General features: G+C 67.1%; 1 protein-coding gene across 3 annotated transcripts in view; it reads right to left on the reverse strand.

The window, feature by feature from the left end:
- Window positions 1-644: 644 nt before the first annotated feature.
- KCNT1 (potassium sodium-activated channel subfamily T member 1) overlaps window positions 645-20,031 on the reverse strand; it is a 69,855-nt gene continuing 50,468 nt past the window's right edge. For 2 of the 3 annotated variants that reach the window (XM_060013797.1, XM_060013796.1), the window contains 19 exons: window positions 19,235-19,298; window positions 19,006-19,114; window positions 18,489-18,597; window positions 17,568-17,717; window positions 17,002-17,240; window positions 16,451-16,685; window positions 15,222-15,327; window positions 13,668-13,840; window positions 13,223-13,294; window positions 12,985-13,119; window positions 12,705-12,816; window positions 9,084-9,185; window positions 8,598-8,681; window positions 8,375-8,503; window positions 8,023-8,043; window positions 6,929-7,241; window positions 5,484-5,546; window positions 2,268-2,352; window positions 645-2,155 (listed from right to left, as the gene is read on the reverse strand). In XM_060013797.1, the coding sequence (XP_059869780.1) occupies window positions 2,035-2,155; window positions 2,268-2,352; window positions 5,484-5,546; window positions 6,929-7,241; window positions 8,023-8,043; window positions 8,375-8,503; window positions 8,598-8,681; window positions 9,084-9,185; window positions 12,705-12,816; window positions 12,985-13,119; window positions 13,223-13,294; window positions 13,668-13,840; window positions 15,222-15,327; window positions 16,451-16,685; window positions 17,002-17,240; window positions 17,568-17,717; window positions 18,489-18,597; window positions 19,006-19,114; window positions 19,235-19,298 (2,422 nt within the window). In that variant the 3' untranslated portion in view covers window positions 645-2,034. The remainder of the gene's footprint in view (window positions 2,156-2,267; window positions 2,353-5,483; window positions 5,547-6,928; window positions 7,242-8,022; window positions 8,044-8,374; window positions 8,504-8,597; window positions 8,682-9,083; window positions 9,186-12,704; window positions 12,817-12,984; window positions 13,120-13,222; window positions 13,295-13,667; window positions 13,841-15,221; window positions 15,328-16,450; window positions 16,686-17,001; window positions 17,241-17,567; window positions 17,718-18,488; window positions 18,598-19,005; window positions 19,115-19,234; window positions 19,299-20,031) is intronic. The other variant, XM_060013798.1, reaches the window with a different exon arrangement.

The following is a 20,031-nucleotide window of genomic DNA, read 5'->3' on the forward strand; positions in this document are numbered from 1 at the left end:
AGGAAAATGCTGCGGCTCTTCTGAGACCCACTCATCAGGGCGCACAGCTGCCCCCAAAAGAAAGAGGCGCCTCTGAGACCACTGGGTGTGGACCGGGGTCGAGACGAGGGCCAAGAGCGTCGTGGGGTGCCCGCCTCGTGGTCCTGCGGAGGCCGAACGTGCATCCGTGTCCGGCCCCCGGGGCGCGGGGCGGGCCGGCGCCGTCTCGAGGAGGGGCCTCCTTCCTCTCTTGGCAGGTGGACTTAGGGCGAAGGGCTGTGCTGTGCACGCCGTCCTTCGTTTCTCCCTTTTCCTGCCTTCTCTGGCTTTAGTAAGCATTTGCTATGGTTCCGTATCTTTTCGTCCCCCAGATGCCAGTTGCACTTCTTTGTGAGATTCTGGGCGGCCGCCCCGAGTCTGGGCGCCCACTTGCACCTGCCGCACGTCTGCCTGTGAACGCTCGGCTCCGGGGTGGGGCGAGCAGGCACCGTAAGCCGGTGTTCCCAGGCCCTGCGCCCTTGACAAGCCGGAATGGCCAGCACGTTGCTGGCCTTATTGTCCTGACCAGCTTTCTATAGGAATAAATAAAACAGAGGTTTTCCTCTAATTTTGTTATGTTTGAAAAACTTGGCAAAACATTGAGAAATGTTCCCTACTCGCTCGGTCAGGGCGCCTGGGTGCAGGTCTCCAGCCTCCGCTGGGCCCTCTGCACTGAGCCGTGGGTATGAGTGTGCAGCCCGGTCTGGAGATGAACCCCACTTCTCACCGCCTGTCCCCTGCACCCCAGACTCAAGTCAGGCAACTCCTGAGGATCCCGTGTGGGATTCCAGGGGCTGCAGCCCCACCTGGTTGGAGCCCCCGGTCCAGCGGCCAAGCAGGGTCCCCTCCCCTCAGGGAGTTGGAGCGTGGGTGCCAGGAGAGGTGGCAGGTGCAGGAGAGGACGCTCGCTGGCAGGACCCCAGGAGCCACTGACCCTGCTGGGACGGGCCCTGGGGTCTCCCAAGCCCGGTCAGCCCCCTTCCTGACTGCCCACAGCCTGCGCCATCCCCTGGGCTGGGGCAGACCCAGGCCCCGCGCTTGGGTCTCGGAGGGGCGGCCTTACAAGCAATCCTCTCGTCTGCAGGATGCATCCGTTTAATAGAAGTTTCCAGCACTGAGCGTGCAACACCTGTCAGAGGGAGTCACACGGGAGCCGCGGCGGCGCCCCGAGCCCCTCCCTCAGGAGGAGGAATGTCCCGCGCGGAGGCTGGGCCTGCTAGCAGCCCAGCGGCTGAATTGTGCTTCAGGTCTGGTGTTAGAAGGAGGTCAGATGGCGCGGCTGCGAAAGTTCAGCGTAAAACCAGAGGAAAAGGCCGTCATCTGATTCTCTTCCCCAAAGTCCAGGGCCGCTGTGGGGTCTCACAGCAGCCCCGCCTCCCTCCTAGCGAGCCCAGGCTGCTGGCAACTCTCCAGAGCCCCCCTGCCCCGCCCCTGCCAGGGGCTCGGCCGCGCTGCGGACCCTCCTGCTTTCATTTCCTTCTGGAAAAGGCTCCCTTCGCGTGCCTGCCTCACCATTCCGGAGACCCTTGCGGCCCGACTCTGGGCCAGACCCTCACAAGTGAGACCACAGGGGACCCACAGGGCAGACAGGGGTGGCCCACCGCCCCGTGGCTTTGCTGAGAGCTGTGGGCAAGGCCCAGGAATCAATACCAGCCGTGGCCGTGGAAACGGGCAAGTTCAGGGGCTGCAGTGTGCTCTCCTGCTCCGGTGCGAGCCCCCGGCCCGGGCCTCTGCGGTCCAGCCTGGCTCCTGTCCCTGCACTGCGGCCAGACCCGGTCACGAGTTGCGGTGCGTTTGTGCAAAGGGCCAGGGATTGTATAGATTTGTAAAAACAGGTTAAAAAGCCTTCCCACCAGCATCTGGTAGTGCCCGCGGCAGCCTCGGCCCTCACCGGGTCCAGTCCCGGGAGCAGCTCTGGGCTGGGCGGCAGGCGGGGGTCGGGGCCCTGCACTCATGCATCACGTGGCCCACGGACCCTGGCAGGACGAGGTCAGCCCGGAGGGCTCCACACGGCGCTCAGAACTGCGTCTCGTCCCGCGTCTCGGGGTTGCAGGAAGCCAGCTTGTTGCTGCAGCTGCTCTTCCGGCTCCGGGAGCTGCTGGCCACGTGGGCCAGGGGGTCGGAGCGGATGAGATACCTGCGGGGAGGGCGGGAGGTCCCTGATGTCGCCCTGCGTCTGGGAGGCTGGGCTGCACGCCCACGCGTCAGATGGGCAGGTGTCTACACTTGTCCGGGGACCCGGTACTTACACGATGTCGTTGGGCTCCAGCCGCGTGTCCGGTGGAGGGTTGATGAGCACATAGGAGAGGGTGTTCTGTTGGTCGTTCATCTCGTCTGCGGAGACAGGGCCCAGCGCGCAGTCACCACTCAGCACCCCCCCTCCACCTCCGCTCTGGGGGGCCCCGAGGAGCTGGCAGCTCTGGTCCAGCTGCAGAATCCTCCCGGCCTTTCAGCCGTTCTGCCTGAGCCCTTGTCCCGGTGAACCCAGCAGGGCCGGTCCTCCCTGACACTGGCCTCGGCACCCGCGCTGCACGGGCATGGGGGCGGCCACGAGGGCAGCAGGCACTGGCCTCGGCGCCCGCGTTGCACGGGCATGGGGGCGGCCACGAGGGCAGCAGGCACTGGCCCCCACGGTCTCCCGATGGCTCGCTCAGCTGGGTCATCAACATCTTAGGGTGTGCTGACCCTGAACATGGAGCACACCTGTGCCCACCGACACGTGTGCACACACCTACACACCCGCACTCACACCTAGTGCAGCCCTCAGACTCACTCCCTCCCCCGCCCCCCAGTGCCCTGCATCCCCACCCCATACAGGCCACTCCTGACCCCTCCTCAACCCTCCGCTTCAGACTCGTCCTTTCCTTCCCAAGACCTGCTCCCGTGGCACCAGCCCAGAGTCCGCCCGGCTCAGTCTCCCAGAGGGGCCCTTGGGCACACACGGGGTCCGAGCTGCCCGTCACAGAGACAGCCTGGGGTCCAGCCCACGGGGTGGCTGTGGATTCTGGAGAAACCCTGGTCACCTCACAGGTGCCTCTCCGGCCAGATACAGGGACAGGGCTGGCCGCTGTCTGGCAGTGACCCCAAGCTCACGAACGGCTGGCGGCCTCAGTTTCCCCATTTGGTGATGCCTAAAGGCGCCCCCTGACCCAGGACCAGGCATCAAGGGAACGGCCCTCCAGGGGGATCAGGCCCTGGGTGGCCTCTGCCCCCAGCCCCTCCCGTTCCCTTCTCTCGGCACCGTCCCTCCCGTTGGGAGGGCGCCAGCCGGTCCACTGAGGGGCGGGATTCTCTGCGAAGCTGGGGCAGTTGCCCGCTGACTAGCCGGGCGCGGGGGGGGGTGCTGCAGCTCGCTCCTCTGAACTGATGAGTTCAGGGCCGCATCTGGCGGTGCATTCGGGACCCGCACGGCGGCAGGTGGAGCGCGGCATGCTTCCTGGGGACAGGTCGGGGCACAGGCTGGGACCCGGGAGCTGACGGACATGTGCAGACCCTGACGGCATCAGCTGGTGCCAACCTCGCGTCCACGCCCGGGAAGGGGATGGCCTGACCCCCGCGCGGGGTCACGAGCCAGGTTGGCTCACGCTGGAGGCTGCGTGCCTCCAGGGTGGGCAGCACGGAGCCGGGCAGTGGGGGCAGCGGGTGGCGCAGGTGGGGGCGGGGAGGCCCCCGAAGGCTCTCGGGGATCCCGCACCCCTGACCACAGCCAGGGCGGCTCCACGGGGACAGGCGCACGGTCAGAACAAGGAAGCGGAGAGGCCGGGGCTGGGCCAGGCCCCTCTGTGTGGCCGGGGGGAGGGGGAGCGGCGCCTGCCTCGCTGGCCCTCCCCTCCGGCCTGGACCCTGCTTCTCCCCCGGGGGGCACGGATCACGGGCACTCCCGGCCCGAAGCAGGCCCAGCTCCGTGCTTACGGGGGCCCGGCTGTGGCGCCCAGGGCTGGGTTTGCTCTGCTGCGAGGCCCAGACCCCGACTTCCCTGGGACGGGGCGGCCGCGCTGTGCCTGCTGTGCTCTGGTGAGGGCCTGGGGTGCGGCCGCGGGCTGGTGATGGCACTCCTGGCCAGCGACCAAGGGCTGTGCTGCTGCGCTCCCCCTCGCACCCGCTACCGAGCACCGCAAGCCTCTGTGCGGGCCCTCCTCCTTCAGCCCGCAGACCAGACGCCCGGCCCGGCCCTGGGCGTCCACGCTGACCACAGCCCCACTCTCCTCCGTGCGCTGGGGGCAACTGCAGCACCTTCCCCGAGATGCATGCCGCTGCGGGGTCCTCATGGCGGTGCCCTCCCCGGGGACTGACTGCCCTGCAGCCCCCCAGGATCAGCCTCTCTCTGGTTTTACATCCTGGCTTAGGCACCTCTCGGTGTCCACACGTCGGTGGGGGGCTCAGGACACACCACCCGGGGAGCCTGTGGGTGTGGCCACCCCTGCCCGGGAGCCTTGGCAGGGAGCAGGGGTGCAGCTGGGCGCAGGGAGGGGGCGACGCAGCCACCCCGTTCACGGCAGCCCCAGGCTTGGACTTGGGCTGGCCTGGGGGCTCTGCCGTGAATGCGGTCGTGGGGTGCGGGGTGAGGAAAAGCACAGGGACCCCGGAGATGCCAGGGCTTCGCCTGCTCAGGCCCAGCTGGGCCGACCCCCAGCAGCTCCCCCGCCGTGAACCCCGGAGCTTCTCGCTCCTGGGCCTGGGTCTGCCCCTGGCCGTCCAGTCCCGCCTGAGCTAACACCCACCTGGGCTCAGGAGGCCTGTCAGCACTGGGGTCACCCCTAACCCCAGGGGGCCGGGGCGTGTGGGCTCTGAGCCTCCCCGGATCGTGAGGGGCCCCCAGGGAGCGAAGGGGTCCCGGCAGTGAGGCCTGGACTCTGACCTCTGTTGGGGTCTGGGGGCACGTCTGGGGGCTGTGGGGTGTCTTCTTGGAAGACACAGGGGGCCCACGCAGCACCTGAGCCTCCGGATGAGAATGCGGCACAAACGGGTTTTGCCTCAACTAGACAGAGAACCCCCTCCTGAAGCCCCAGCGGGGGCGCGGTGGTCAGCCGTCCCCCGGGCTTGGGTGGCCCTCCGAAGGCTCAGGGCGCAGCAGACCCCAAGGCCCCAGGCACCAGCCCACAGGGCCACGGGCACCCTGGCCTGGGGCCCTCCATCTGGGTGCTTCCCGAGAGCTGGGTGGGCTCCCAGGGGCTGGCTGCAGGCCGATGGCCACCTGCGTGCTCAGAGCAGGGCTTATCTCAGACAACAGTCGGGGCAGAAGGGCTGGGGTACTAGGGTCAGTACGGAAGTCAGCAAATAAAGGAGGAAAGTTAAGGTCCCCGCGGTGGGGCGGCCTGGGAGCTCGTGGGCCCCTGACTGCAGGGACCCTCCCTCGTGTCTCGTTCTGTCTGCCTGCCTGGCCGGGGCGGGCGGCCACCAGGTGGACCGTCGGCGAAGGGTTGGCCTGCCCCTCTGCCAGACGCCAGCCACCGGAGCAGAATTACCTTGCAAATATCCCAGGTTTACCCGATTCATGACATCACTGGCTGTTAAATTTGCTACATCCTCTACGGAACACACAGGAAGAGGGACAGACAGAAACAGAGAGAGAGACAGGTGAGCAAATAGCGCAGAGGAGGCGGCAGCGCAGCTGGGAGAGGGCAGGGGGCGGCTGCAAGGCGGGAGGCCCGTCTGTCCCTGAACAGAAGTCGGCCCCTCCTCTGCCAGGCTCTGGTGGGGGGGGCGAGGAGGCCCAGGGGAGCACCGCGTGCCCACCCAGGGGCGCCCTCCCTGGGGCTCAGCAGAGCTGGAGTCTCTGCCAGTGCGCGGCGCGAGCCCGTGAGCCAGTGCGCGACACGAGCCCGTGGACACGGGACACCCCACTCGGAGCCTCGGCGGTCAGCGCGCCACCCGGAAGGGGGTGACAGCACCCTCCCGGGGAAGGGACACTGAGAGGGGACAGAGGCACATCGTGAGGCCGGGGTGTGGCCGGGAGGGGCTGGGCAGCTCTCACGGGCGGCCGTCCACCTCGGGCCCCGCAGACGGCCAGACCCTTGGGCAGCTCCTGGGTGAAGCCCGAGCTGCCACATCCCACTTGGAGGGGACTTAGGGGCCCCTGAGCCAGGAGGTGGGTGCCTGGGGACAGAGCCAGGCCTGGGAAGTGGGCAGAGTCCCCGAGACGGAACCCAGCGGAGTCCAGAGCCTTCACCAGGCCGGGCGGCGGTGAGGGGCTTGGGCCCCTTTCGGCCCCACCAACGGAGGCAGCAACTCTGGAGTGAGGGGAGGGGACAGGCTTCTCTCCTCTGGCCCAGCCAGGGCACCCCAGGCCTGTTCACGGTCACGTCACAAACTTCTCCCCAAAACAAGCTATGGAGAAAATCTGCTGATGACAACCGCCCTGGCGGTGTCGCCCTGAAGTCGCAGGGAGGGGGTAGCCGTGCGCTAGGAGCAACGGTGGGGCCCCCGTGGCCCGGGAAGAGTGTTTTGGTGCTCGGCCGTTCGACCGGCGGCCCCCAGATCTGCCCCCGTAACCCCGAGCTCCAGCTGCTGGGAGGGCAAGGGGAGGGGTGGCCGGGGGCTCTGGGGTCTCCCTGCCACACCCTGTTCTTGTTCTCACGGTACGCAGTGGGCCCCTGTGTTTCTGACCCCAGCAGGACCGGCTGCAGGTGACTGGTCTGTCCCCGACCGAGGCCTGTGCCCTTGGCTTTCGGGGAGCCCGACCCAGCCCTCCCCACCCACAGCTGCCTCCTGCAGGAGAGCTGCCTGCTGGGCTCCGCCGGCCTGGGCCTTTATTTTACAGATGGGGAAACTGAGGCCCCAGAGTGGAGGGGTGAGCCCTTCCTTACGCGGAAGCTCCACACGGGGAGCTCTGACGGGCCGCGGGGCGGGTGCCCCGGCGGGCAGAGCGCGGGCCGGGAAGGCAGACGGGCAGATGGCCCTGCGGCCTTACCGTAGCCGGTGGTGGGCAGCCCCAGATGCTTCATGCGGTTCTTGACCAGCTCGGAGAGCTCCTGCCGCTCGGACCGCTGGTGCAGGCGGAGCCGCTGCTGGCTGATCTCCTCGGCCGCCGCCTTCCCCGTGTGCCGGGCGCCCTTGCGGCTCAGCCTCCGTGCCCACGGCAGGCTCTTGCGCCGCAGGAGCGGGCGCTCCGCCGAGCCGCCGCCCACCGTGTGCCCGCCGCCACCCGTGCCTGCCCGTGAGCCCCAGGGCCCCTGCGCCTCCCGGGTTTCCTCGTGGTGCTCCACGCTCACCGAGACCTGGGACTGGCCGGGGAGGAGGGGTGAGGGCCCAGGAGAGGAGGGGGACCCGGGCACGGGGAGGGAGATAGGGGATGGGGGAGGGGCTGGGACGGGTTGGGAGGGGTGCCGGGCAGAGAACGGGGTGACCCACGGAGCAGCTGGGGTGACAGGGAGGAGGACAGTCACAGTCCCTGGGGGCAGCTCAGCCCAGGGACGCCAGTGCCTTCCTCTGCAGCTGGGCAGAGGGTGCCGGGCCACAGCCCCAAACCACTCAGCCGTCCCAACTGCTGGCTCTAGAGCTGTCTCTGATTTGCTGGTTAGCGGGGGCACCTCCCTCAACCTCTCTGGGCCCTGCACGTCCCGACTTTGCCATGGGGCGGGGGGGCACCTCCTCTGTGCGACTCAGTTTCCTCATCTTGGGGGGCAGGAGAGAGCGGGGGTGGGGCGCCTGGTAGGCTGGGAAGTACCAGGGCCCTGCGTGGCTCAGTCAGGGTGTGGGGCTCTGGGGTGTGGAGATCGGGATGGACAGCGGGGAGGAGGGGGTACCTGCCAGGACGGGAGCCGTGGCACGAAAGGCAGATGTCATGGGGGCTGGGGGACCCTGGGCTTCCCGTCCTGGGCCTCAGTTTGCCCATCTGTATGGGGCTGGGGTGATGCCAGGAGCCCTCTCTGAGCTGCACCTTGGCTGGCGCATCCTGGGGCCTCGTTCCCTGACCCGTCACCCAGAGCCCGGGGCCCTGCGCTCCTGCCAGGCGGGACTCGTGCATGTTAAGTGAACCCCTGTGGGCCTGAAGGGACCACTCACCTGGGCCCTGAGGTTGTGAGGCTGCAAAGGAAACCACAGCAGCCTGGGTACCTGTGGGGCTCCTGCCCCGACCCCCAAGGCTGCCTGAGCCCTCGTGGACTCAGGACCCGTGGGCAGGCCACCCTCTGCAGTTCCAGCGGGCGGCACAGGGGCCCCACAGTGCTCTCGAGCCGCCCCTCCCCCATGGGGGTGGTCACAGCCACCTGGGGATGTCCACGTATGGAGATATGTGGGCCTGACCCAAAAAGGGCCTGACAGCAAAGGCCCAGATCCCCAAACTGGAAATGGGGCGGTCCGAGTCACAGAGCAACGGGGCCGCCTCGGGGAGCCCTTCTCCTCCCCCTCCCCGCACCTCCGAGGAGGAGAAGACGTGGCTCTCGGTCCTGTAGATGCCGATGGGGATCTCGGCGCTGGACGAGCACAGCTTCTGGAAGAGGCGGCCGTAGGTGCGGATCCACAGGTCGTCCTCTGTGACCTTCATCTGGAACGCAGGAGCCTGGGCTGGGCCGGCCTCGGGCAGGAGGACCCTCCCCAGCAGGGCCCGCCCGCCCTGCCCGCCTGGCCCAGGCACTCACGGCACAGAGATAGCCCGAGCCCGGCGTGGTGTCCAGCCCCAGGAGCAGCCTGGTGATGGGGATCATGTAGTCCTTCACGAAGGACTGGAGAGGAGAGACCACAGTGAGGCCGGGCAGTGCGGGCAGATCTGCCTCCACATCCCCTGGACACGCGCGCCGGGCGCCCACAGCCTCCCGTGCGGTGCGCCCAGCAGACAGAGCTGGGCGGCCTTTCCTGGCCGTGGTCGCTCACTAGGCCGAGTGCACTAGGGCAAAAGGGATCAGAAACCCAGAGGCTGCCGGGAGCCAACCCCGGGGCAGCGCTCTCCTGGGTGGAAAGGACGGGGGACACTTGGGTGAACCCCTGCTGCTCCCCGGCGGGGATGGGGCCCAGAGCCTCCCAGTCCTGGCCGGCCTCCTGGGGACCCAGGGGTGGATGCTCAGCGAGGGGCACGTGGCTCAGGACTGGAACCGGATGCCGGGCGCCGGCCCCCCGCCCCTGCTGACCTGATACAGCAGCGTGTCCAACATGCTGATGCTGAAGACGCGGCCGGCGGCGAAGGGCAGGCGGAACATGAAGGCCAGGTTGGAGCCGTTCTCCCGCTCCCTCTGCAGGACGAGGGGCTCAGGCTGGCTGGTGCCCGTGGCCGCGGCCGCGGCCGCGCAGGGCAGGCAGCCCAGGGGCCTCCGCGTGCACGGGGTGTGTGCGCGTGTGCAGGGCGAGCGTGTGAACACACACAGCAGACGGCTGACCACAGGCCGAGCACCCAGCTACGCGTCCCCCCAGACACACGGGGGGCCAGAGGCGGGGGTAAGGGTTCGGGGCTCTGCTGGGAAGAAACGGGAGCCTGGACTTGGTTTAACGCCCTGCCGTTGCCATCGCGGAACCCTAACCCTTACAGTAATTTCACCCCGGAGCACGAGTCCATGAGTGAAACTGACAGGACGGCAGGGCACGCGCGTGAGCAGAGACAGACGTGTCTGCCTGTGCTGCGTGCATGGCGTCGCGAGGCTCCACGCGGGTCCCTTAGACCCACTGTGTGCGGCTCCCGTGGCCGCGGAACGGACGACCACAAACCCCAAAGCTCAAAACCACACGCGTTTACTCTGTCGGTTTTGGATGTTCCAAGTCCGAACAGACTTCAGGGGCTGGAATCAGGCATCACGGTGCCGTGCTCCAGCCGGCGGCCCCAGAGGACGACCCTTTCCCTCTCGCCGTTTCCAGAGGCTGACCACGTCCCTGACCTCTGGCCCTTCCTCCACCTCCATGCTGACCTCCGGCCTCCCTCTTGCAAGACCCCTGGTGATGGCGTGTGGGCCCTGGGTGAACCAGGGCCCCCTCCATCTCAGGATTCTTCATGGAATCGTCCTCTCCACCCTGTGCTGGTTCCGGGGCTAGGGCAGGGGCTTTTGGGGGCGTTGTCCCCGCCGCACCAGGTCGGCCTATGGCTGAGAGGTGGCTCTGAGCCCGGGAGACTGTCCTTCCTGCTGGACCAGAACACGCTTCAGACAGAAGGTGGGCCGCGTAGACCACCAAGAGCCCTCTCGTGGCCCTTCTGAGGCTGCACTTCGCCTCGGCAGCCTCCTTGCTGTAAGGTTGGACGGCGGGGCAGACAGACGCCCGGGGAAGGAGGCCTCGCCTCTGTCCCTCCCCACCAGCAGGGAGCCCAAGGGCGTGCTGCACGGCATGCGGGCATCCAGGAGGAAAACAGTGCGCTATCACATAAGAGCCGCAGATCCAGAGCCGCGTGGCGTGGTCACTCCAGGCTGCGTCCCACGGTGTCATTCTGAGCCCAGGTCGCACGTTATGAGGACAAACGGAGAGATTCCCGAAATCGTTAAAGTTGTCAGTTTCCCTTCACTCAGAAAAACGAATGGTTTGAGAAGAAGAGAACCAGGACGGGTCGGGAGACCGAGGAGGAAGGAAGAGGCCTGACGTTTTAGTGGCTTCACAGGACTTTCCTGCTTTCTGAACGAGGGCCCTGGTTTCACGCTGTCCACTCTGTAGCGGCCGCGGAGGGTCCAGGGGCTTTAGCCCGAGCTCCGAGGTTGCACGCGACAGTGAAACGTGGGAACACAGGGGGACGAGCCCTCCTGAGAACCACGTGGCCAGAGGGAAGCAGGAGCAGGACTGGACGGGCATCCGGGGCCCTGCCGAAGAGGGGCCAGTCTGAACGGGCTCCTGGCCGAGGTCACTGTCACAGGCGCTGAGACTGTTAGAACAATGACGCCACTGGGAGCCTGCGTCCTGGGATGCGGTGGGGAACCCCGACTCTGGGAGATCTTCCTGAGAACAACCTCCAGGGAGACACGGACGCCACCCTCTACGCCTGAATCACCCCCCAGTGCCAGCGCGACCTCTTGGAAGCACGTTGATCTGAACGCCGGAAGTGTTTCCAGTGTTCCTTCAGTTTCTACTCATTAAACAGGACTTGTCTCAGGCAGGTTCTATGTACAGCGCGATCCCATCTTCCCTCCCCATCCTCCGCGGGATCCTCTCTCTGCGGGGTGGGCGCGCCAGCTCCGTCTCCAGAGACTGGGTGGCATCACGTGGCTCTGCCCGCCCGCCCGCCCCATCCTCGGCCCCGCCCCACGTGGACCTCAGCCGGCAAGCGCCCAAGGCTGCAGCCGCCCACGGTCACACGTGCTCACTTCCTGACTTTTCTCCAGATCACAAACGACAGGACTGGGCTCCCCAGCGTGCACCCACGGGGTGGGGAGTGGGCCGCCCGCCCCTGCCCCTGGAGACAATGCTGCAGAGACAGGTGCTATCAAGTGGTGATGCCTGCCACAGAGAGAGGGGGTGGGAGGTGGATTTGAGATGTCTGCCGTGCAAGGAAAGGGGAGTGGGAGGACGTTTGCCGCGTGTTTGCTGACGGACCTACTTCACGCCCACCTCCGGAACAGGTCCGGGTGCAAGGCCTGTGGGGAACTGGGTTTGCTCGAGGGAAGGCGGCAAGTGAGGGCCAGCACCAGGGTATCAGCCTTGACCCCAGTTCTGTGCTGGTCACCCCTGCCCGTGCTTGGATCAGACTGGCCCGAGCGCCTGGATACAGTCTAGCTGGGGCTGCTGAGGCCGACTTCCAAAGCCCACGGCTCAGCCTTGAGTGGAGGCAGGCTCAGCTCACGGGGCACTGCAAGGGGGCGTTTAGGGGCGTCCACTGGGCCATCGTGTGGGGTGCAGGCCAAGCCTCCTCCAAGAGCAGGATGGCCCGAGCTCCCGGGCCGCTGACTGAGGCCCCCAGGTGCCATCCAAGGAGTTCCAGGGCCACCACGGGAACTCACTTCTGTTGTCTGTCCGGGTTCAGAGCTCCCATGCTGTCCCTCTGTCTGCTGTCGGTGGCCAGGCCTGGCCTGGGGGAGCGGCCATTCGGGGGTCCTCCCCGGTGTGGCACAGGGTCAGCCACGCAAGTGCAAGCCGTCCCCTGACGAGGACCTCAGCCCAGGCTCCCAGGGAATGGTCACTGCTCCCAACCGCAGCGGCCAGGGTCTCCTCCGTGGCAGCCCACCTGCTTCCTGGTTTCACCCAAGGCAGCCTGAGCACGGCCCTGCCCCTTGGTGGAAGGTAGTGCTGCACTGACCCGGGCAGCGGCCTGGGGCCCACAAACGTGCCAGGGCAGCACCACCAGGCCCGCGCCACCCGTGTCCCTGGGCTCCACACCTGGGCCCAGCTGATGCCCTTCCTGGAGCTGACTTCAGCTGTCCCACCGCACTGCTGTGTGACCTGAGGCAAGTTGCGCCCCCTTATCCCCCACCCTGACTGTACCGGGACGAGCACGTCCCTGCTGGGCAGTTGACAGAATGGACACGATTCAGGTTTGGGCATGGTGTCGGGGCCGGTATCACCTGGGCTAGTAATTCCTGGCGTGACGGGCAACCTCTGCCTCACACAAGGCCGGGCCAGGCCCGACGTTAGGGGGACAATGTCCGCTCCTGGCCGATGACCCTGAGGTCTCCGGGCTGCACACTCGAGAGCCTCGCGCTGGGGCTGAGCCCAGGTCTCTGAGCCCCCTGGCCGGAGGAGGGCAGGCACTCAGGCCTCCCATGGCCCCAGTCGCCCCCCCCCCCTCCAGGTTGTGGCGCAGGGCCTGAAGCCCTCAGCTCGGCAGGTCGGGCGGGGCTGCTCACCTTCTCCAGCCTGGAAAGAGCCAGAGAGTAGCTGTCCTTGGCGCGGAACTGCATGAACCGCATGTTGGACGGGTGGGTGAGCTCCGTGGTGATGCTGAGGCTGGGAAAGAGCCTGGGCGGGGGGCAGGTCCCGGTCACGGACTTGGGCGGGGGCTCAGGGCGGGGCTGGTCGCGGACGTGGGCGGGGGCTCAGGGCGGGGCTGGTCGCGGACGTGGGCGGGGCTCAGGGCGGGGCTGGTCGCAGACGTGGGCGGGGCTCAGGGCGGGCCGCGCGCCGCACCGGAACATGGTCTGCACGTTGACGATGGTCTTTGCGTCGGCCATGTAGTCCTCCTTGGCGCTCATGGTGCTCTCCTTGTCCACCACCACCAGGTTGTCGGCGTAGATGATGCCGCACTGCAGCAGGCTGTCCAGGCTGCGGGGAGACGGGCTGGGGTGTGTCCTGCTCCCTCCCACTCCGCCCTGGCCGCGCGGGGAGGAGGGGAGAGGGCGGGGCCCTCCTGCGGAGCGGCTCTTACTTGTCCACGGAGCCCTCCATGTAGTAGACCATGGGGAAGCAGCAGATGGCCTCCAGGAAGTGGTGGTCAGGCCTGTGGACACAGCAGGTCCTGGAGGCGCCCACCCTGCCCTGCCGCCAGCCCCCACGGCCAGCCCAGCCCTGACCTGGGCGAGCAGGGGCCCTGGGACCGCAGCGTGTGGGACCAGGGGGGCCTTTAGCGGCCAATGGGGCTGCTCTTTAGCGGCCAATGGGGCTGCGGGGAAACCGAGGCCCCAGGGTCCAGGACAGCCGAGGCTGGACCCCGGCCTCTGGGGGTAGCAGTGCTGGAGGTTGGCCCCTGGGGGCTCATGGTCGTGGGGACCCAGTAGGGCCGGGAGAAGCCCTGCGGGAGGACGACGGAGCAGTGCCGAGGGCCGGGGCTGCCCCCCTGCCTCCCGAAGGTCTGGGGCGCCTGTGCCCCTCACCTGTTGTCCAGCAGCAGCACGATGGGGTTGAGCTCTCTGCGGGGCCGGTAGTAGGCGCGGAGCGGCACGATGAAGTTGTACAGCCCGTTGCCCGCCGTCTCCGCCGACACGATGATCAGCCTGTTCTTGAAGCCGTAGGCCTTGGCATCCTCGTAGCTGTTGTGCTTGCAGCCCTGCGGGGGAGACGCCGCGATCAACCACCGGGGAGGGAGCCAGGGTGCCGTGCTGGGGTCCTCGGCCAAATGGCACCCGGTCGCCAGCCACCTGGCCTCACGGGGCTGCAGGCCACCAGCCCGCCACACAGAGCAGAGTGTGCGCTGGGGCCACCGTGGGAGAGGTCACGTCCGGGAGGGAAGGGAGGTATCTGCGAGCACATGGTCTTAGCAGGTGCAGGTACGGACAGATGAGCTGTGTGCGCACAAATTTGGTCGTGTGTGTACACGTTCTGTCGTGTGTGCATGCGTGTACACATTTGGTCATGCGTGCACGTGTGTACACGTTTGGTCGTGTGTGCTCGTGTGTACACACACTTTCTAGCTCTCTGCGTGGAGAGACTCGGATACGAAGCAGCAGTGAGCACACCAAGTGCCCAGACCTTATTTCTAAACGTGGTTTCCACTAAAAGGAATCGGGTTTCTTGGAGGAGCAGTTGGTTCCAGGACTGGAGCAAGGCAAAAACAAGACGCGGGGGGTGGGGGTGGGGGCACCGTGGGTTCAAAGGCATGGACGTGTTCAAAGATGAGGGGACATGTTGGAAGGACCGGGAGGCCAGCCCGACCAGCAGAAGTCCACGTGTCAAAACCAGTGTGATCCATATGGAATGCCGATGTAGCAGTAATGACCAACTGTTTACCCTCTGAGTGAAAAAGTGAGGCCACACTGATGTACACAAATGGCTAAGAAAGGGGAAACACTTTCTCCCAGTGAAAAGCTGACATAAACACAGAAGGAAGTGGAATCAGCGAACCATCGGCTGTGGCGGAAGTGCGTCGGGGGAGCTCAGTCAAGGCCGGCTTATGTACCTGGTCCCCACGTGTCTCCCCACAAATGACGTCCTAACTGCAAAGGCAGAACAGTAGCTCCTCCAGCAGAGACTGGGTGCGCGAGGCACCCGCACCCCGTGCTCTAAGGCAGCATCACGGGGAGGCCTCCAGGAGGACGCGGCACCTCTGGGGGGTCCAGCCCCCACCCCGCCCTGCCCCGCCCCCCGCCAGGGATGCGCCACCAAACCCAAAACACGGAGGCCCAGAGACCCTGGGGAGGGGAAGGGGCAGGGAGCGTCCAGATGGAGGGGGACAAGCTGTGGCTCTGGCCGGGAAGGGCAGCGAGGGCTCCTGGGACAACCAGGGCCAGTGGGGTGTGGGCTGCAGGCCAGGCCGGTTGTGGTGAGTGGACGGTGGTTACGAGAGGGGCACCCTCGCTTCAGCAAGCGCACGTGGATACAGGAGGGAGAGAACACGCCTCTACAACAGACAGAGACGTCGGGGAGGGCAGACAGGGTCCAGGACGTCCTCGGCGCGTCCTTGCCACTTCCCCAACTTTGCCGTGACCTACCTTGTCCAGCCGCAGGCAGCAGAAGGGGGCTTTCACGGGCAGGAGGTGGCACAGGGTAGGGGAGCTGCCAATGTAGGGCGAGTTGGGGGGGTAGCCCTTCACGTACCTGGGGGGAGAGAGAGGAGCCTCAGCCTGGCCTCGGGCCCTAGGCTGCCACATGGGGGTGGGGTGCCAGACCCCTGCAGACCTGACCGGGCCAGGTAAGATTGCATGCAACGCGCGCACGTACACGCGCACACACACACGAGCTTACACAGGCCACGAAAGAACCTTAAGGGGCTCTGACGGCCCATCACCCCCTGGTGCCCCCAGCACCCCAACGCCGGGGCAGACGCTGGCCCGTGGTCCCCGCTCCACTGGGCCAGGCTGGTCGCCTCACAGGCTGTACTCCCCCCGCCGTCCCCACGGCGCCCCGCGCACACACACGCGGTGGTTACCCTGCCGTGGTTGTCCCCCCAGGCCGCCTGAAGAGGGGCTGGCCTCCCGCTCCACCTCCGGTTGGCTTAAGGGACGTGGCATCCGAGGCCAGCCTGCCACCTGCCCCAGGTGTGCAGGGGCCCTGCCAGGCCCCCCGATCTCAGAGCCGGTCCCCGGCAGCCTGTGTTTAAAGCACGATTACTCCACCACGGGGCAAAGGCTGGAGCAGAGAGTGGCTGCAGTGACAGCCCGGCTGGGAAGCATTGGCCGTGCAGGCCGGCAGCTGGCCGTGGCCCTGGGGTCAGGCACCGCCTGTCTGTCCCGGACGAGGCCAGGTGGCCAAGACCTGGGGACACAGTGGGGTCTCTTCTGTCTCATAATCTCAGAGGAAGACCTGGGCCCAAACCCAGGGCAGCATGACGGCTCAGGATGGGCCAGTGGCCTCCACGCCCGGACGGCATCTCACCCCGGGCTCCCCTGTCTGTGACCTCTGCAGACCACGCTCAGAGGGCAGCCACCCTGCCAAGCGGGCCGTGGCACTGAGGCCTGGCCGCCCAGGTTGTGATAGGGGAGGATGAGAGGTGAAGGCGGGCACTGCCTGGCCTTCCTGTCCACGAGCTGGGTCCCCAGAAGATTCCACTTGCCAAACAAGGTCTCCGGGGAAGCTGTTTGGAAGCCTTGTTCAGAGCGTGGGGCAGACCCAGGACCGGCGCCGCTGGCCCACCTCTTCCTGGGTGCCGGGCACTCACATGCTGCCCCTCCCCTCTCCCGTGGAAGCCTTCTGTTCCCCCTCCAGCCCCGGCGGCACTCACTCCACCACAGACAGCCCCTCCTCGTCCGACGGCGTCATCTCGTCCTCCGACTGGTCACTCAGCAGGTCGCAGGGCAGCAGGGTCGAGCTGTCGGCCACCTCCAGCACGGGCGCGATGCTGGGCCGCCGGCTGCCCGAGCCGTTCTCCGTGGGGAGTGCCAGCTTGCTGCCCCCACTGCCTCCGCCGCTCCGTGCTGGCTGGCACTCCGTGTTCTGGAGGTCCATGGCCACTGTCCCTGGAACAGAGCGGCTGAACTTGGCTGGAAGTCCCTCCCCTGTCTGTCCCGGGGACAGGGGTTCCCGGAGTGGAGGTGGACAGAGGCTCCCAGTGACCCTTGACGCAGGGCAGTCTCACCCGGGCGGGCACTTGGACATCGATGCCGACACAGGTCCCCACAGGAAGGCAGGATGCCCCCACGGGACAGATGTGCAAACTGAGGCCAGAGAGGCGGGACTTGCCCAGGGTTACGCTGCGGGCCTGAGCACCTGGGTCTCCCGGGTGGGTCCCCCGCCCGCCCCTCCCGCCCCGCGGGGAGCTGGACTCGGCCTCACCCATGGAGGCGATGATGCTGTGCACGGGCAGGCGGGACGACCCCTCGTACAGCCCCTGCCCCATGAAGCCCTTCTTCTTCTGCTTTTCCTCCTGCTTGAAGATGAAGGCCGAGTTCTCCTCCTTGGTGATGTTGATGTAGAAGCAGGTGTCGGAGGCGGCCAGGATGTGCCGGGGCCCCGGGTTCAGCAGGATACTCTTACTCTCCTCCCGCTTCAGGCCGATGAGACACACGCCGTACCTGAGCGGACAGGGCGGGGGCTCGATGGGGCCCAAAGCTACCCCTCCTGGGCTCCTTGGGGGCTGACGGTGCAGCCCTGCGCTCACGGGTGTCGGGATGCCTTCCCACTCGACGCAAAGACCCACCGAGGGCAGCCTCGGGGGGTGGGGGGGGGAGAGAGAGAGAGAGACCCCGACCCCGTGCGGGTCTCACGGCTGAGTGGGCGTGACTCTGACCCTGAGGCGCTGCTGGCCCACCCTGCAGCGGGCACGGGCCACGCCCATTTCAGCCTCCGGACCCCGCCCCGCACTCCTCCCACCCTGGCCTGGACCGGGTGGGGGGACGTACTTCTTGTGCGCATGGAAGGCAGCGTAGGTGAAGCTCTTGCCCTCGTACTCGCGGAAGAACTTGCTGTCCCCCATGCGGATGTGGTAGACCTCGTTGCCCGAGCAGCGTCCGTACATGCGCTGCCACTGCTCCGGTGAGTCCTGGCCTTCCCTGGGGCGTGGGGAGGGTGTCACCCCCACGGCCGCCCCCGCCCAGCTGGGCTATGGTGCCCCCCAAATGTGGCTTCTGCCGGTGTGGGTGGAAGCCAGCGTGACCCCTGACCCCAGCCCCTCCCCGTCTGGCTGAGACTAGACCTGGGTGGCCTGATGGGTCCTTGGCCAGTTTTAAAAAGCTGTAAACACAATGGTCTGATTTTTAGGAGTGTCAAAATATTTCAGAGTCAAGACTGGCCTCTGCGGCCTGTGTCCTCCCAGGAACCCCGGGCCACGCCCTCTTCCCCTGCCTGGTCCCTCCCCCAGGGCCGCCCAGGCCCCACAAGGAGCCGAGGCCACCCGTCGGGGCCCCCCACACCCCAGCCTGTTTTTCCCAGAGAGAAGATGGTGCCCCTCCTCTGTCCCAGGGCAGCCCCTCGCCTCAGGCTCTGCCTGGGACCCCAGCCCAGGTGCCAAACACCAAACGCGTCTTCTCTTACAAACCAAGCCCCGCCGGACCCCGTCGCGGTGCCTAGATCCCAGGGCTCTCCTGCTGCCCCCGCTACGGCCCTCTGCTCCGCGGCGGGCCCCGCCTGCAATTCCCAGCAGCCCCCAGGCCGCCCCCAGCTGCGACCCCTCGCTTGGCGAGGCAGCGACCGCTTCCTCAGCTGGGTCCACGGCGGTCGTTTCCCCAGGCCTCGGCCCCTCCCATCACAGGTCTCCTCAACGCCTCCCGCTCCCCCAGCAGCCCCCGTCTCGCTGGCCGCGCAGCCCTGGGGGCAGCACTCACTGGCCTCGGGACGTGTGCACCAGCAGCGTGATGAGGGTGGGCGTGGCCGGGCAGATGCAGCTCAGGGCCAGCATGGCGTACTTGCATTCCTCCTCACACACCACGTGCTCTGCGGGCAGGAGCGCCAGGGCCACCACAGGCTCTTGCTGCCCCACGGCACACGCCCCCTTGCCCAGCACCCCCCAGAACCCCTCCCCGCCCTGCTCAGCGCCATCCAGTGCCCTGCCCCTGGGAGCCGGTTCATCGTCTCGGTTCTCCTGTGCTTGTCTCCGGGCTTGACCGAGAGCTCCAGGGCTGGGGGCGGGGGGGCCTGTTCATTGGTCCCCCAGGTGTCCAGCACAGGCCTTCGGCACAGGCGCCCAGCTCGGGCACGCCCACAGAGGTGCTCGTCAGACACTGCTTCTGCCCGCCCTGGCCCCCAGGCCCAGGTGCAGAACCTGCATGGGCTCTGCCTCTATCCCGCACCCCACGCGCTCGCCCGTGAGCACACAGGCGCCCCCCTCCGGGCCAAACATACCTGCAAATTTGACGTGAAACTTGTTCTCAGGCTTGAGGATCTGGACGTAGAGAGGGCAGTTGGGGGCAAAGTCCTTCACAGCCCAGGCGCGCAGAATGGTCTGGTGGTCCTGAGGCAGGGAGGCCACGTCGGTGCTGACGGGCAGCAGCAGCCTGGGGGAGGGGCTCTGCCCCCAGGCGCCCCCCCACCCCCACCCCGGGGCCTGCGAGCAGGTGGTGGGGGCGCTCACCGCTGCGGTGCGGTCCACCTCGTTCCGGCTGCTGAGGATAAAGCAGGCCTCCCCGTTGTCCATCCTGCAAAGCACCGGGTCTGAGCACCACCAGGGCCGTCCGTGGTGCTCCCGTCTCGGCCGTCAGGGGAAGAGCTGGGCCTTGTTGAGACCCCAGCTCACTCTTAGGAGCCCTGGATGGGCTGAGGATGGGCCCCTGCTGACCCGGGGTGGGGCTGGGGCACGGAATGAAGGGCCCACTTGGTGGCAGAGAGGCTGGACCCTGCCTGCTGGCCCGTCCTCTCCCGGGACAGGCTGCCCGAGGCCTGTGGATGACCCGTTCTGCTCCCCTCATGCCCCCAGAGCCCCTGGCTGCACAAAGGGTGGCTGAGACACTGTCCACGCCCCAGGGCTGGGGGGCCTGGCGGCTCCCACCCCGTCACCTGGCACCCCAACTTGTCCCTGTCTGGGGCCTTGATTCCTGGGCGAGCCTGTGGGGCCCGAGGCTCAGAAGGTAGGCGTGGGGGGGGCCCGGCTGCCGGGCCTCCTGCTTCCTTGGCCTCCACACAACCCACATTTCACCTCGAAGGTTACGTCAGGCTCTGGAATAAAATCCTGACGGGTGATGGGGGAGCCTCCGGGGTGTCTGTGTGCTGCAGCAGATTCTGGAAAGTTCCATTCACAACTCAGCCTCCTTACCTCAAGTCACCCTGTCACCTCGTCTTCAGGAGAAAACCTGCCCACAGCCTCGGCTTCCCACCTGACTCAGAGCGGCAGCTGCCCCCAGGCCCCCAGATGAACAGCCGGGCAGGTGGGAG

The sequence above is a fragment of the Delphinus delphis genome, chromosome 6 (assembly GCF_949987515.2).
Source record: "Delphinus delphis chromosome 6, mDelDel1.2, whole genome shotgun sequence".
NCBI classification, from domain to species: domain Eukaryota; kingdom Metazoa; phylum Chordata; class Mammalia; order Artiodactyla; family Delphinidae; genus Delphinus; species Delphinus delphis.